At 34.0% G+C, this 17,888-nt stretch overlaps 1 protein-coding gene across 3 annotated transcripts; it reads left to right on the plus strand.

The window, feature by feature from the left end:
- Nucleotides 1-202: 202 nt before the first annotated feature.
- Nucleotides 203-16,989, plus strand: LOC128234669 (ephrin type-B receptor 2-like). 3 transcript variants are annotated; one of them, XM_052949269.1, is made up of 10 exons: nucleotides 203-385; nucleotides 4,858-5,644; nucleotides 5,994-6,083; nucleotides 6,373-6,426; nucleotides 7,047-7,148; nucleotides 7,652-7,772; nucleotides 8,878-9,001; nucleotides 11,455-11,582; nucleotides 11,980-12,084; nucleotides 15,387-16,989. In XM_052949269.1, exons 2-10 carry the CDS (start codon nucleotides 4,973-4,975, stop codon nucleotides 15,545-15,547), a joined length of 1,557 nt encoding a protein of 518 aa, XP_052805229.1. In that variant the 5' UTR covers nucleotides 203-385; nucleotides 4,858-4,972; the 3' UTR covers nucleotides 15,548-16,989. The 3 variants fall into 3 exon arrangements, with proteins under 3 accessions (XP_052805229.1, XP_052805063.1, XP_052805143.1); XM_052949103.1 differs by having other exon boundaries at nucleotides 7,652-7,771; nucleotides 8,874-9,001; XM_052949183.1 differs by lacking the exon at nucleotides 203-385 and adding an exon at nucleotides 409-710 and having other exon boundaries at nucleotides 7,652-7,771; nucleotides 8,874-9,001.
- The last annotated feature ends 899 nt before the right edge of the window (nucleotides 16,990-17,888 follow it).

The raw sequence follows: 17,888 nt of genomic DNA on the forward strand, positions 1-17,888 counted from the left end.
TTAACCATCACACCAATGTATTCGCTTGTAAAATTTAAACAGATATTTACCATTTAAACAAACCCCGATACGTTGGTAAAAATACACAGTTTATTGCGCAATGAATACGATCGTTTTGATATCCGATCCAAACATTTCATTTGATATGTCCTACTACGTTAGTTTAAACAATATTTATTCAAATATTGCAGTAACATTATGCATACAGTTTTAGCATAAACATAAGTTATATGCATGGGTAACATGATATGAAAGAAGACATATGAGATATGCACAAAGCAATAGATATACAGAATAGAGACGGAAATAATTGAGGCTTGAAAGAAAATACTACGTTTTTGTTCAGTACTGTGTATTTCTTTTTCTGAGTGATTTTAGAGGAAAGGTAAGCTTCGTCTAATGTTTTGTTTTAATATCTATGTTTAATGTTTGGAAGTATGTATGTATTTAAGGATAAATGCGATATTATATTCCGTTGTCAAAAATGGATTGGAGTTTATTGAGTTGGAAATATTTAACTACTAGCATTTGAATATATACACGAATATTCATATGCTAGATTTGGATTTCAACACAATATCACTGGTAGTCAAGAATGTAGGGTAACATGTTTAGGTGTAGAATAGCTTGGAATATGTTTGATATAACTTCCAAGATGCAACAGTGGGTTTAAAGGACCAAAAAAAACAAAATCTTCAAAAAAACAAATGGTATGTAAACTTTAAGGTTCAATATAAAGAATACATAATACAGGTGTCCTTTATACACATGTAGTTGCTTTGAGCGAATTATAGTGCAATGTTGTATCAGTTTGTGGTTCGTAAAACATTTACATTTTAACGCATAAGTGTTGTTATATAAGAAATGTGGCCATGTACCAACTGTTTGACACAACCTATGGACATGTTGGTCTTTGGCGAAGCATATTTTTTTTGGCAATCAGGAAGTGATTAAAAGTACAACTGAACATTACTTTGACGCGCTATTAGTATATGACAATGAAAATGATTGACAGCGTTCTAGTTTGAAAAACACTATGTTTGAGTATAAATCATCTAAAAGGACGTTAGTTTTGTTACAAAATTGCCCCTGTTCTATGTTCGACAAATACTGCCGACTTTCTTCCCAGGGCGTTGCTCTACACGCTGAAGTTACTTCCCTTGGTACTGGCTCTCGGATATGCAAAATAAAACGAGTGTGAAATGGGTGCCAGTCAATTGACATTTTATCTTCCGCGTTATTGCAATTCAATAGCATACATACATAAGTTATCTCAAAAAATGGATTATCGTCAGAATTACTCATAACACATATGGACTGTGATTACTCTATCGAAGTGTTCATATAAATAAAACACCTAAAATCAGGAAATTAAAAAAAAAAATCATTATGTTCAAGTACAGAAATTTACAAAGTCTAAATACAAATGTAACGATAAAAAATCATGTTCTTTTTTCTGAACTTACTTGCGACTGAATTGGTGAATAATGAAGTGTACAACACATATTCCCTCCTCCAATCCCCTTTCCAAATCGAACACGCATTTGCCTTTGACGACACGTGATTTGGGTGCAGGGAGAACGAAAAAGCAATAGTTTGTTTTGGGCTTGCTAGGAATGTTCCAGTCTGTGACGTATCTTTTTTTTAAATTTTACTTAGGTAATCATGTGGAAAAAAATGTTAGCAAAGATATGTTGTGGTTTTATTTTTAATAATGTTTTCTTTGTTTGTTTCCAGTTTTAGTACAATGACGCTTTTCATTATGAATCTCTATGATTACACAACTTGAACCCTTTTATTTGCTTAGACAAACTGTGCGTGATGTTCATAGTTTTAAACATTAACTGCATCATATCTTTGATAAGTTCTTGCACTAGGTACTTTTATTTTTATTCCTTTCTCTGAGATCCCTAATCATATGAGTACTTGGGATTTACCTATTGGTTTATTATTATTGTTTTATAATTAAGTTTCCTCAAGTAAATGTACACTTTGATAAGATTTACCATTTACGTTTTTGCACACAACTAGTTAAAAACCCCAGTCAATTTACATTCTACTGACCATTCCAAGGCGGTACCTTACAATCCTCGATAAACACTCCTGTTTTTATTTAATATGTATGATAAGATTGTTTGTTTTTTGTGTTCAATGTAGTTCTCGTTTACCCTGTGCAATTAAAAGGGTTTTATGTTTAAACATTTTGCAACTGAGCTTGTTTCTGTAGTTTTTCATAAACGTATTTACAATCAATATAAGAACTGTCATTTGTTTGTATCGTATGTGATAAAGAGATTGCTTGAAATTCTTTTCCATCATTGCAAGGTAAAATGATACCAAATTTAATCAATGTTCGGCGTCAGGTTCCAATTTTACACCATGTTTATCTACCAGTGAGATAAATCATTACAGCAAATACACCAGCCATTAGAGTAATTCACCAATGAAAATCATAAACAAAGAATAAAAGACCAAATACATCAAGAAACTTTAAATTTTCCGTATATATGATATAGTTCTAGTTTTACTCTATCAAAAATATACTTAAAAGAACTTTTGTTTTCTTCAGAAATGTTTGTCGCATTTCGTGTTTAACTATACTACTCAAAATTTGATAAGGATCACTTGATTAGTTATTTGTAAAAACTTAACCAAATAAGCATGCTTATTTAATTTCAAAGCATTAGTTTTATCCCTTCGTAGGCCTCTAGAATGTTCGATGATTTTGATTGTATTGCTACCAGCGCGTGCACGGGCGGCACGGAAAACTGCATACCCACGAAATAAGGCTTTTTGGCATACATGTAACAACTTAAACATGTGGTCATTTCTTGTTTTTCGCTTCGTGGTTTCGATTTTTACTCGGATCATCTACTACATTGTGTTCAAAATGCCAAACAGAAGACGTTTAACTCCTGATGAAATGCATGTTGGCATTGGAATGCTGGAGGCAGGGTTGTCTCAGAGGACTGTGGCAGAACACCTGAATGTGTCACAAAGTGTAGTTTGGATGATGTGGAATCGTTATCAAACGAATGGAAATGCTCAACATCGACATGGTGGTGGTCGTGCAAAGGCTACATCTGACGTTCAGGATCGTTACATTACAGTTTTAGCCAGACGTAACCGCTTTCGTAACGCCACTTCGTTACGTAATGACTTCCAGAACGCCACAAACGTAAGAGTTTGAACGTAAACCATCAGAAATCGTTTCCATAGTGCTGGCTTGATGACACGACGACCGGCAATTCGCATCCCATTGACCCGATACCACATCCAGGAGCTTTTGGACTGGGCACGTCAACACGTTGGATGGACGTTAAACAAATGGACCACAGTGCTTTTTACAGACGAGTCAAAGTTTTGTATTGACTTTACAGATCGACGTTCCAGAGTGATGAGGGGACGTAATGAACGTTTTGCTCCTGTTTGTGTCGCCGAACATGACGTTATGGCAAGGGCTCAGTCATGGTATGGGCCGGAATCAGTATGCACGGGAAAACAGTTTTACACGTAATTGAAAACGGTACGTTGACGGCTGTTCGTTATTGTAACGAGATCCTGGACGTTTATGTTCGACCGTATGCAGGTGCAATCGGTCCTGATTTCATTCTCATGGATGATAATGCGCGCCCACACAGAGCAAACATCACAAACCAATTTCTGAAAAATGCTACCATCGAGAGAAAAGACTGGCCAGCTCGTTCCCCCGACATGAACCCGATCGAGCATGCCTGGAACATGCTTCAGAAAGCTGTTTCTGCTCGTCCGGTCCAGCCAACAACGGTTCATCAGCTCAGAACAGCGCTCCAGGAGGAATGGGCCAGACTCCCTCAGCAACAGCTCCGGAGGCTTATCAGCAACATGCGGAGGCGATGTCAAGCTGTTATTGACACTCGTGGACATCACACACGCTACTAACATTGGTTTAAGAAAAGTTCAAAGGTATTCTGTTGACTTTCCAAATTTGTTGACAACCTGATATACGCCTGCTTTTGACCCCTATCATGTTTAGGAGTCCGTTACGCTTGAACGGAATTGGTTTGGTACTGATATCTTATGACATTTGAAACCTGAAACAATGCCATTTGATAACATTTAGTGTTGATATATCGTTTTTTTTTGAAATACGTATGTACTTTATATTAAAAAATATGATCCCTATCAAATTTTGAGAAGTATATATTAAGTAAATGTATCACGAAAAAGAAAATATATATAGTAATACGTTTGAATCATTAAGGGTCTTCACAAATAGGCAGGATAAAAAAAGCAATCCTCGACATTGTCGTTATAATGAGCCTTTCACATACATTATGATGTTCGATTGCACCGTTTAAGGGCAACAGACCTACGTGTGACAATGTTTCGTCATCCATTCCTCTAAATGTGTTTTTAGCACTGTCTCGGAATATTTTAATGCTAATAATGGGATAATAGCCTTTAAAAACATCAACTAATAACTAGAGGCATTACGTTGCAATACCAACCATATTAACAGCTTCTCCAATTGTTTACGACATATAAAGACTAAAACTAAAAACATGGGATTTTTGCCGCTGAAAATTCTATCGATAAGGAAGAATAGATCGACGTGTAATGTATAAAGAAGCTCACTTTACTAGGTTGTTATGGAAATTATGATGGATTAGTTAAGTTTAAACTCATTTTTTCTAAAACGAATGTGAAACAAATTATAACAACATTATATTACTCCCTATCTCTGGCACGCTTTTACGCGAGAGTGTGGGGGAAACCGGAGAACCCCGAAGGAAAACCACTTGTCAGGTTTAATGACCACACACCAAACTCACAATAGTCACCTTCTTTTAATGAGTTTTATGTTTGTATATTCAGCGTCGCAAATTAATTGGATTCCAACATAAGCACATCATACGAAGAGGAAACGTGTTGGGTGCTTCTTGTATTTCCAAAAGATAAGGCACGTAAATGCCTCTCAAAATCAACTAACATGGCGAGCGATATAGACCAAGAAAAGTGTGGCAAGCATGGATCTGAATATGTGTTCTTTTGTAAAAAGCATGCAAATGTAGGTTGTGGCAAATGTCATTTGAAAGAACACGCTACCTGTGGACAAGACATTGTTGATCTTGATGATATTACAAAGGAAAATGTAGATACTAAACTGGCTAACCGCCTTAGGAGATCCATAACAGACATGAGCGATAATATTTTACAAATCGAAGAAAACTTGTCAGGAAGTCAGTCCCGTAATAAAACTAGCAAAGAAGCCTGCTTAAGAGAACTGAATGCTTACAAGAAAAAAATAGTAGATCGAATTGAAAAACAAACAAAAAATGCTAAAGATGCGGTGACTGACATGTACAACAAAGGTGAAGAAGACATAAAAATTGTCTCAGCGGCATGTAGTGAACTAAAACAGAAAATTACATCGAAAAAAACTGATTTCGAGGCTAGTATTCGCAACAATCAATACAAAAAGCAATATATTTTGATGACGACGCTGAAAAAAGAACTTGAAACATTGACATCTGAAGTAGAGGAGCTAAAACAACGAAGTATTACAGAGCCAATTACATTGGTTTGCAACATCGATGTGGAAAAATGGTTTGAGGACAAAGGATCAGACTTTATTGTAAAAAGAGCAAGTGACCGTCTCGATGTACGTATGCAATAAATTTTATCATCGTAATATAATAATTAGTAAGTACAATAAATAGTTATAATGACCATAACTTCCTACAAATATTGACAGAAGAGTATTACTTAAATATAAAAGCAACATTTTGATTCGTTGTAAAAAAAAGTTGAATTGAATGTAATTATTTGTTTGCCGCGATTTCATATCAGCATATTTTAGACAACAGCAATGTGTTGACTTAATCAATGATTTCTCATTTGCCGGTGAACAATATTAAGCAAGCATATATATACAATGAGTATTTGCTGCTTCCTACGGATCTCCATTCAAATATGTTTAAGATTTAATAGATCGCATGTGTCTTCTGCAGGCAAATGAGTCAAAGCCTCCGCCGCTTCCTCCCAGACCAATTCGTTATAATCCAGCGCTCGAGTGTTCCAGTGACATTGATGGTAAACCGGTAGGGTTTGTTTTGACCTTTTTGGTTGTTTGTACTATGCTTTAGCAAATGTTTGCTGGCTAAAAGGCTAATACTAGTTAGTTTGCTTTTAACAAAACCACAGCACCAGTAGGGTACTTCCCACTGTATATATGGTATATCTATTATTTCCGCGGATTTTGCCGTGCAAATGTTATTGTGTAATATTCGAAATGTCAAGTACATTACCTTATAATATAATTTCTTTATTCCTTTGATATTAAGCACATGCAGTCCGAATCAAATACACCTTTAATAAGTTGTTTTACAGGACTGTGGGGAAATCAGATTGGATGAAATTGTATCGTGCGTACGGATTGGACAGGTAAATCTTTTCATAATAACATTTATTAAAGTTGAGGTATATATTTTTAATTGTGCAAGTATTGATGCATGCTAGAGCAAGATCTTAAACCGGTATAAGCACCAGGTAAGGTCTTACAATTTTTTTATTGACCATGCCAAGGCGGTCATCTCAACACTGTCTAATCACAATAGGTTGATGTTAGTGGAGTGTTTGCTGTCTTGTAATTTTGTGTGTCACTTATTGTTTGTTTTGCTTTGATCCATGCGCCTTTTTAAGTTTGAGTTTCGGCTTCTGGGCTAGTCCTTGTAATTTGTTGGGCATTATTAGAGTTCTATACACCACCGATACTCCTTGACGCTCCCATTGTTTTGTCATTCAGGTGAATTACCTTACAGTTCTTGACAAAACTGGCACTCTATCATTTTGATTTGTAATCTTTATAATAAAACTACATTTATGTGTGCATCCTTGTTAGGCAACATATATAGGTTATCGTTAGAAAGATGAGTTTAAAAGTTTATTCTGCCAGCTCATTTATTAAAATTCTGATGTTGTCGTTTTACTTGACATTCTGCCTTTCTAAATGTTACATTATATTTGTCTCATTTTGGAGCTGAAACTTTACCCTCTTTTTACAGGGACATTTCAACGATTTCGCTAAAGTCTTCAAGGGATTTTGTAAGCCAATGAACGTAAATGTAGTTGTCAAAGTGTACAAACGCAAATGTACGGATAGCATGGTGAGTGCAAAATGAATTATGTCATATTTTTCTTATTGTGTGTGTGTGCTTGCGTGCGTGCGTGCGTGCGAGCGTACTTGCGTGCGTGCGTGCGTGCGTGCGAGTGTGTGTGTGTGCAAGCGCGCGTGTGTGTGCAAGCGTGTGTCTGCATGTGTGTCTTTTCAGTAGAAAAAAAGAAAAACATTTTGACAAATACTTTAAAAGTAAAAACATGATAAAATTGGCCATATGATGACATGTTTGCTTAGTGACATAGGTAGATAAAACATGACCTGTTTCTGATCTGTATTCTGATTTGTTATGTTTTTATTGATTTATAGAACAAACAGGCATTTTACATAATTCACCTTTAAGGTGTTAATATCTCAAACATTATTCATTTTTCATCGAAAATATGCTTTAAGAAAAAACAATTGGTCCTACTTTTTCTTTAGTTTCAACGTAAATATGATATATGCACAACACATAATATTATGTTATAATTATGTTTATCTTATTTTAAGCGGCAAGCCTTTGCAACGCATATGGCAGCGCTGCGAACATTGGATCACCCAAACCTTGTCAAATACCTTGGCATTGTCTTTGAGTCACAGCCAATTGGAATTGTCATGGAGTATGTTTCAGGTACGATTACACATTGTCATTGAGTCACAACCTATTAGATTTGTCATGGAGTATGTTACCTGTACGAGTACACATCATCATCGAGTCACAACCAATTGGAATAAGCATGGAGTATTTTACAGGTAGGAAAACGTATTGGTCTTGAGTCACAAGCAATAAGAATTGTTATGGAGTATGGTAAAGATAGAATCACACAGTGTCCATGACTCTTAACCAATCAGAACCTATTAGGATTGCCATGGAGTATGTTTCAGGTACGATATACCACATTGGTCAGAACCTATTAGAATTGTCAATGAGTATGTTTCATGCATTGCTGGTCTCATTGGAAATAATACCTGTTATAATATTTGCAAAGATATTTAGCAACTCAACGTTTTTAAGCGTTTACTAGTGCTTGTATTAACTTCATCTTCAGTTGCAGGCTGAACGATTTAAGTTTGGGATACATAACAGACCCAACTTTGAAAACTAACAGGAAGCGGTGAATTTAGCCCGTTTGGAATATTCAGTAATTTCGTTTTGGGGTGAACTGTATAACATGGTGTGCACAATGGTGGCGGAAGTCCTGCTTTGATATTTTGTATGATTTTTCCTTGTACTAGAGCAGTAACCAACCGAGTTCTAACAGTGCAATAAGTAGAGTGCCCATGGATAAATCTATACCGATCAATGTTCACACCCTTCTTATCTCAGCTACCCAGCTTGAAAATCTGGTACATAACAGTTAACATTCCCAACCCTTATAATGGAAACTGTGCAAAAGTCGCACTTTGCGCTCGTTCTGAATACTTCAAATAAATCGCGTTAATTCTGCAATAACTATATAGGAATAATTATTGAAGACATAACGCGAGTTATTTGATTTATAATATTTGCTAATGTTTACTTTGTCCACCTGATAGACAAGCACTGCTTCGAGCAGTATATTGACACATTTAATTAAGGGATTTTTTCGCATAAATATTGTACTTTACAGTAAAGAATTCTCTTTATGCTATTTAATGGTGAAACGTTTTTTTTGTTATGTAAGCAGTTTCTACATTTCTGATTGAAGGTTAAACTTGCAGAAAATATTAAATGTGTTGAATACTTTTTTCTGCAGGGCAGTGTCTTCTTGATAACCTTCGTTCGATCAACAACAAACAAACAACGATAGAAGCCGCCAGGATGTGTTTAGACATTGCTACCGGCATGGAATATTTGATCGCTCATGGATGCTCACACAAGTAATATAATTATTTAGGACTTTTTCTGTAAATAAGATTCCTGCAGTGTATTTAGCAGATTATAAAAATGTATATAATTGTATAATCTGTATAACGGCAACACATGAATAATAATTTGCATGGAAATGGGGGTAAATTGTATCTTTGTCAACGCCCCTCGGTGCCCCTTGACAAACAAAAATAAACTTGGGCAAAAGGTGCTGAAATTTCAACGTTCATGTAAGCAGTATTACATTAAGATTTAAGAGGAATTATAAAGACATAATTGAAGGGTTTTCAAGGTATTTGTTTTCAATATGTAATATTTCAATATAAAAAAATAAATAGCTGAATACAACTAGTTTAACTCAATTTTTGTCCGGGTTTCACCATGTTTTAAATGCTACGAAAGGAATTATTCCCAGATTTATAGACATACTATTAATTACAGAGTGTCGAGGAATTGATGGGTGTTGTAACCATCTCTGTTCCATGGGCCTATCTGTAACAAGTAAAACTTTGCCTTTAACTTTAAACAACAACATTGTTACATTAGCTTAAATCAAACGGAAATTATTTATCTCATACAGTTATGTTTATTTCCTTAAAATCGACTTTCTGGAATTACAATGTGCTCAATTGCATGTTTGGCCCTGGCGACGTCATATGTTTGTTTCAATGGTGGCCTTGACAGGGTTAAGTAATATCAATTTTAAATATAGAGGAGACTACAACTTCCACATCGCGGTTCGTCTTTATTTAGTGTCCATCAGGTGGATGCAAAAAAGTATTATCATATCTAAAAAACAACGTCAAATAAATAAACTTTACAAGTTGCGTACTAATGATGGCATGGGGTTAGCATAATCATTATGACATTGTATGCATGTACTAAATTATCTAAAAGATCCAAGGCCACTGTAAAAGGCAAAATCCATCCATAAACTTCAGCAACAACTCCAAATACCTTCATAAAGATATGCAAGACTTTTCTATGAAAGAAATTAAAGAAACATCATTGGCCTTGGGCCATTTCAATAAAGATTTAAGTAGATTAAAGAAGTAAATTGAACTTATCATGGCGTCAAATTTTGTGTGTTGTGTTAATGAATTATGCGAATAGACTGCAGCCAGTACTTAAAATGATGACAAAGTAATTACAATTAATAAAAACAACTTGTTGACATTTGTAACGTTTCTACAGATTTAAGATTGATTTATTTACGGCTAAGATCTTTTACTGAAACGGGCCCAGATAGCATAGGGAACAAGAAGAAAAAATTGTATTTAGTATCACTTTATTCAACATAAATATCTCAATAATGGCAATAGGATCCATGACTCGAACATTTAAACACAAACGATGTGAGGTATATAATGTGAAGAAAAATACATTATGATAGTACATAATACATTAATTTTGAGTTAAAACTTTTGACAACAGTGCTTTGTTTGTGAATCCAGTAAGTGTCTAATATTAGCTTTAAAAGTCCTCAATGGGCATAAAAACTAAACGTTTAAAGATAAACTCTTACTCCCCCAAAAAGCAGTACCAAAAAAACATCAATTGATTTAATATAACGAAAAGGATAAATGAATATCGCGTTTTATCTTTATAAGAATTGTTGGGATAAAAGTGAGGTTTGTGCACATAAACTGGTTTTAACCCCCAGTAAATTTACAGTTTACTGACCGTTCCAAGGCGGTACCTAACAATTCTTGATATACATACCAATTATTTATATATATAGTATTTATGCACTGTGCTGTTTGTAGAGTTTTGTGCTGTTCTATGTTTCTTGTTCGTGATTTTGTGTTCTATGTCTTTGGCGTTTGCCCATTGCCACTACACCGGGTTTATGTTTAAACTATTTGCTACTGAGTATGTTTCTGTAGCTGTTTGCATATATATTCAAATCGTTCAATCTGCGTGCAGCTTGCTATAAGTTCTTTTACTGAACTTTGTGGCGACAAAATTATACAAATTTAATGCTGAATCAATTAAACTGTTAAAGTCAGAACGATAATTGTTTATACGTTTGCCTTACTTGATGGCTTGATTGACGAACATATGGTTTTTACAAAAACAAAGACAAGTTACAAAGAATAAAACAATCGAACTTGTTCATTTTTCATCGACTCAAATTTAAATTCAGCGCTATTAGTGAAGTTAAAAGTAATCACTTTCAACTATACTGCGAACCAATGTAAACATATAAGAAGAGTCTTGAATGTTTGTTTCGACAAGAATATCTTTAACATTACTAAAGACTTGTATTCGTGCAAATTCCTAACAGTATTATAGCAAATTCCAATTTGTGTTTGTTTTTGTTCTTAATATTCGTGAAAGAAGTGTTAAACTGCATCACAAAATAACGAATTTTATGCTATTATCCTTAAAAACATTAACCTATATTTCAAAAATGTTTGTCAATTCCCGATCAATCAATTCGGCACTTTGTTTCTTGTTGTAGGACTCTCGCAGCCAGAAACTGTTTCATAACAAACGATTGCGTTGTAAAGATATCGGATTACGGCATTTACGGTGTTGCAACGAGTTTGACTGATAAACTACCCTCGGGTCCAGACAATACAAGAAAAGGTACACATTGTTAAACAGCCTCTCATATTGGATAAACCAAAATCATTTTTGTCAGCGAGGGTGAGAAAGAGGAGGAAGGGTTGTAGGGAGAAAGGTAGGGCAGAAAGGGAGATTTTCCGGGCATTACGTCATAAATCAGCAGCCATATTGATTAAATGCTTTCATTTAGAAGCGGTTAAGCATTTTTACACAGATTTCCTTAGATAGTCCAATGGGTTTATAAAATGTACTTTAAATTATTTCTCGGAATCACAATAGTTCAAATAAACAGAGTTATAGCAACACATTGCTCCAGCCGTGGAAGCATGATATTATTATTTCCATTCAGTGTGCTGTAAAAGATTTTATTTAATATAAAATATTTGTGTATGCCTTCAATGTGCAATATTTCGATCAGGAGAACGACCGACAGAGGAGTCGAATGTCTGGAGCTACGGAGTGGTAATATGGGAAATCTTTTCTAGGGGAGCCAAGCCCAATTTCGAACGCTATTTTAGGAACAGTAAGTTGTTTTGAGTCTTTATTAATGCATATATATTTAAATAATACCCTGAAATTTAAAAAAACAACAACAACAACATTTGAAACTTCTGTATCTTGTTTTACGGCTTCAAATTAATATTTAGTTTTTTAGAAGTATGAAGTTACATGGAAGTGTAACAATAACATGAAACAATTTGCTTAACAAGTGTTTGATTAACATGATTGAGTTAGACCACCTGCGTCGAATGTCGGATACAAATTGATTCGAAGATTAAAAATACATTTGGCTTTTTTAACATCGTTTTATTGTGGATAACAGATAGCTTGAGAACTATGTGTGCTTAAGTCGATTACAATCGGACAGAAATATAATTTGAAAACACAAAAAAATACGATTGATAAAGACTTCACAGAAACAACAGTGGTCAGTGTAAATGTGTCATTACCCCTAGCACCGGTTAAAGCTGCAATCTCACAGATTTACCATTTTAACAAAGTTTTTATTTTTGTCTTGGAAAGAGCAAAGTTTTGCGCAAATATCTGCAAACCAATGAAATAAGATTGCTGACAAAAAAATCAGATCGTAGATTTTCATATTTCCGTTCGAAAATTAATGTTTTATGGCTTAAACCGTTAGAAACGGTTTAAGAAAAATGCATAAAACATCAAATTTTGATCTTAAATATAAAAATCTGCGATCTAATTTTTTGTCAGCAGTCTTATATAACTGGTTTTGATGGATTTTCGTAAAAATTGGCTCGTTCCAAGCCAAAATATAAAAAAGGTGTCAAACTCATTAATCTGTGAGAGTACAGCTTTAAGGAAGTATTCTATTTTCAAAAATCGTTATTCTATCAACGCAGTCGCTGCCTACAATGGTTAAGACATACTCTTTCTTCAGAGAAAACTTAGTATTTTTATTGAATCAACAAAAGTTGTTATTTTCACTATATCCTAACGAGTGAAAATATCATCTTTAAGAACTACTTTAAACATCAATCGAAGTAACTTCCCTCTGATAGAAACTGAGTACCTCACTTTTGAACCAGTAAATTATGTCAATAGGAAAAATATGATATTAAGAAGAGATTGGATATGTTTGAAGTAAGATCGTTTGAAAATAAACCCAAATTACCGTGAATATGACCATATTATTCAAACGTTTATTGAAGCTGAATGCTCGAAAATTTGCTTTTGTACAAAACCGAAGTTATCGAGGTAATATAAACGTTCAAACATCTTTTAAATGTGTCTGACTTCGTAATACGAAATTTCCGTAAATAACACAACAATTAGCAGATAGTTAGGTGAAATACTACAATATTCCACCACAAAATGTCAAACGACCATTGGACTGTCAGCATTTAAGTGTGGTCTTCACTTCATCTTGGAAACTACTTATCAAAAGCGAATCCGACTGATTTCTGACATTGAGGCTGAATTAGTATCCATATTAATACCTTGAAACAGTTTTAAACCCAACGTTAATCAACACTTTCGACTATTCAACTATTCATTCAGAAAATAAAAGAAAACAATTCGTGGTTTAACTGTTATTAAACTTAAATGCATCAATAAAAGCTTGTTGATGATTGTTTATGAAATGTTTGAACTGAAACACGAGAAGAATAATAAACTTTATTTTCAGAAAGAGACCTACGTCTTTCGATGATTTTAATCGTTAAAGCCTAGAAAGAATATATTACTTAACAAATATACAGCAGTAAACATATATACCTTTATGTCACCTTTTTTATGTGTATACCAAGTTGTTTATGCCAAGACAAATATTTTACATACACAAATATCTACTTTGAAATAGAAAAAAAGCTCAAAATATATTGGAGTTAAATTATACGGCAAGATACGAAACTAAGTTTGAGTAGAAACTGTCTTTGTTCCAAGTCAAACAATTTTCTACACTTAATAATAAACAAAAACATTATATCCAACTTGGTATCAGAAAGAGGAAATGTTTGGACATATCTAGAATGTGCGCATTGTTATCATTTGATAACGACATGGTTGCAAAACGCATGTTTGTATTGGATAAATAATTTTCACAAACCGGCGTAGGTACGACAATCTAAGCCGTTGGCGATTAAAGCTGCGTGAATCTGACTAAAAAGGGGTTACCTACCAAAATAGCTAGTTGAAACAGCTATAAATCTCCGATATTAGAGTGATTTTACTTCAAAAAAAAAAGATTACCACATTAATACAATTATTTAATATACATAAAAGGATGAATAAATGTCGAAAACAATGATTATTATGAAGGATACTGCGTTTAATCATTTGAGAGAAAAGTTTTTGCATAAAGTGCTCTGAATGTATTCCTCCGTCTGCAGATAGAGTTGGAATCTCTAATCATTGAAGTACTTGGGGTTTTCGTATAAGTTTGTTTGTATTTGTTTTATAATTAAGTTTCCTCAAGTTAATGCATACTTTGATAAGATTTACCTTTTGCGTGTTTTCTTTATGTAGGATTCTTGGGATTAGAGTGAGGTTTGTGCACGTAAACTGGTTTTAAACCCCCAGTGAATTTTCATTTTACTGACAGTTCCAAGGCGGTACCTAACAATCCTTGATAAGCTTACGGTTATATATAGTATGTATGCACTGTGTTGTTCAGGGAGTTTTGTGCTGTTCTTTCATATTTCTTTTTTGTGATTTGTTGTTTTTGTGTTCTATGTCTTTGGCGTTTACCCAGTGCCATTAAACCGGGTTTATGTTTAAACGTTTTCCTACTGAGGTTGTTTCTGTAGGTTTTCATAAGAATTGAGTGCAGAAAACACGGTATTTCTGTATGAAATAGTAGATCACAGTTTATATTTTAGCACTCACCAATAATTTAATATTTTAGCGTTTTCAGCTATTAAATACACGGTTACAATCTTGTTATCAGTTTTTAAAATTTTCCATAAATACATTATTTAGTACGTAATTAAAAATGTATCACTCAAAATCGATGATGGTTATACATGTGTATGTATTGGGTTTGAATAAAAGTGTCACTTAAGCATAAGAGAAACATATATTTTGTTCGCTTTCAGAGCAAGTATTTTATTTCACACGTGATCATAGAAAAACATATGTTCACGAATGGCTACCTTTATCAATTTATTGATATTGAATTAACATAAAATTCGATACATTGCAACTACAGTATTAACGAATTTTAAGGAACACCAGACATCATCTAAAAGTATAGGTAGGTAAGTTAACACATTATGACAGAGTTAACCTCCGTTTTCACCTAAAGTATACTGTTGGTATTTAATTTTTAAAACAGTATTAAGATTCTTATTGGATTTTCAGAGGAGTTTCTGCCAGTTTCAAGAAGTATACCTGACAGCATCTATCACCTCATGAAGCGCTGCTGTGCTTTCGATTCTAAGGAGAGGTTTCTATTCACAGACATCCTTAGACAGCTTCGCCGACTTATCGAAAATCCCCCATCCACAGAGAAATGGAATTAATCAGTAACATTAAAGTATGCGTTTGTGTTAGTACATCGATCTTCAGAAGTATAATGCACGCATTCATGCACTTTCACTAGTTATTTAACTATTTGTTTCACATCGAATAGTGACGAAGTTCTTTCGATAATATGTTTAACCCTTTCATTGACACAGATAGTCGTCTTTCTTGAAAAAAGGCTAGCACTGACTAGCTTTTGTTTGAATTGATATTGTTGTGATCTACCTTCACCGTGATAAAAATGAGTTTTTAGATGATATCTGGATTGCAAAAGACTTCTGTCTGTTTTCAAATATGGGCAATATGTTGAGTGGGGTACCTATTTTACCTAACATAGCTCATCGATATGTATTGGTATTCAGTTTAAAATCAGTTAGCAAGTATCATATTTTTATCATGTTTGTATACGTTTGCTTTTCGGATGTACTTGTCTAAACATTAAATTGCTATTTAAACTGTAAAATCCATTATAAAGTTGAAGCAATATTTTGTTTATATTGAAAGAAACTTGATGTTATTATTTATGCAAACAAAGACATAGTTATACATAAAAATAAAATTGCATGTGTTATTCAAAACGGATTTTTCTTAATTTGATAAAAAACGTGCCTTGGTTGCCGTTTGTGAAATAGTGTGCAATCGGCATGCCTTAATGTCATATATCAGCTTAATTTAGATGTGGTGTTGTACGTATACTGATTGAGATTGCCTTGATAAATGTTTACCTTAAATCAACGTTGCTGTTTTTTCTGTAAACAGAGACATGTAATAATAGATGGAATGCATGCACTACTTGATTGTATTAATGTATTTATGTACAGTGATTTTTTATCTGAATTTCATGTACCTTGCTGTAAATGGCAATATTTAGAGTATTTTTTCTCAAATAGTAACTTGTCAAGGATTAAGCCCAAACCTGCTTTTTAATTCTGCAAATGAGTGATTTTCGTCTGGGTAAATAGTTTATAAAGTGTAACACATTTGTAACACAATGTTATTTTGTTTAATTTCTTATTTCCTGTATTGAACTAGATTACCATCATCACTTTATAAAATGGTAATATACATGTCTGATAATCTGCTTACTAAAAAGATTAATTGTTGATGATACCTGGTAGCTTAGACCATATTTTACTTGAGCACATTTAGTGCACCTTTAAAACAGTGTTCAGATTTTACTCATTTATGTTTTATTTCCGCATTTTAAGCATAATCATGATATAAATGTGTTACGATACCCAACATAATCCCACATTTTGTTGTATTATATGATATATGATAGTAAATTAGGAATTGTGTTAACAATTTGATGTATATATTTATATACTCTCTTATAACTAATTTACAATGGCCATGTGTGTATATATCTCGTGTTGAATGTGTCAAATGTATATCCTTGTTTTCTCTGTACATGGATGAGGCTTTAATAAACAGAAATTAATCTAAACCACAATTCGGCTTTAACCAACACTTATATGCGAGACAGTCGCCACAGAATGACTCATGTGTCCCTTAATCATTCCTAGTCTATATTGCCTAGCCAAACATACGCTTTAGAGGCTCTATGACACTCTTTTAAATATGCCCAATAACAAACATTATGAAATCATTTAATGTTAATAAATCTTATAAAGGTTCTACCCAAGTCAAATCCGTGCCCAGTAAATCCAAATCCTGTTACATTAAAGTTCATCTTAAGCCAAACTTACCACAGGGGGGGGGGGTGGATATGGGGTCATACATCCAACCCAGCTCAAAATAAACACAAAAGCAGCCACAATTAAGTCCATTAGGTGCCATACAAACGCCAAAGCAGCATTACAATGTTGTTTTACCACAGAAGGATTCTTCACAAACCCTTCAAGGGTCAAACTCTTCCTATTGTGACTACAGTCATATAAAGCCTCATCAGTACAAAATAGAACACATTGTTGTAACCATACAGCCCATCCAAGGAACAAACCATTTTATATGAAGCTCTAATTACATCTTCTCAGTACCAGATAGACCACATTTCTGGCTTCAATAAGTCCCACTCAGAGCCAAACAAACACAAGCGCAACTCTTATTAAGTCTAGTCAATGCCAAATAGCACAGTAAGGCAACCGCAAAGACCGTTCCGAGCCCAACAAATATATGCAGCTCTAAGTTAGTCTTCCTAATGGCAACTATACCATATCTCCGCAACCAAAACCATTTCAAAGCTTATCAAACCCATGTGCAGTTCTATTTAAACCAACCCAGTGCCAAACAGGCAACTATGAAACCCATTTAGAGTCAAATAAAACTAATACAACTCAAATTAAGCCTAATCAGTGACAGCTTTATCCTACCAATTTT

Source organism: Mya arenaria, chromosome 1 (assembly GCF_026914265.1).
Source record: "Mya arenaria isolate MELC-2E11 chromosome 1, ASM2691426v1".
Classification (NCBI taxonomy): Eukaryota; Metazoa; Mollusca; class Bivalvia; order Myida; family Myidae; genus Mya; species Mya arenaria.

What these genes read in the sequence shown, in the direction of transcription:
- LOC128234669 (XM_052949103.1), top strand. Translation starts at nt 4,973, where the DNA reads ATGGCGAGCGATATAGACCAAGAAAAGTGTGGCAAGCATGGATCTGAA. An exon ending in GTGACATTGATGGTAAACCG is followed by an intron (nt 6,084 to 6,372) that starts GTAGGGTTTGTT and finishes GTTGTTTTACAG; the next exon opens with GACTGTGGGGAAATCAGATT. An exon ending in CGAACGCTATTTTAGGAACA is followed by an intron (nt 12,085 to 15,386) that starts GTAAGTTGTTTT and finishes TTGGATTTTCAG; the next exon opens with AGGAGTTTCTGCCAGTTTCA.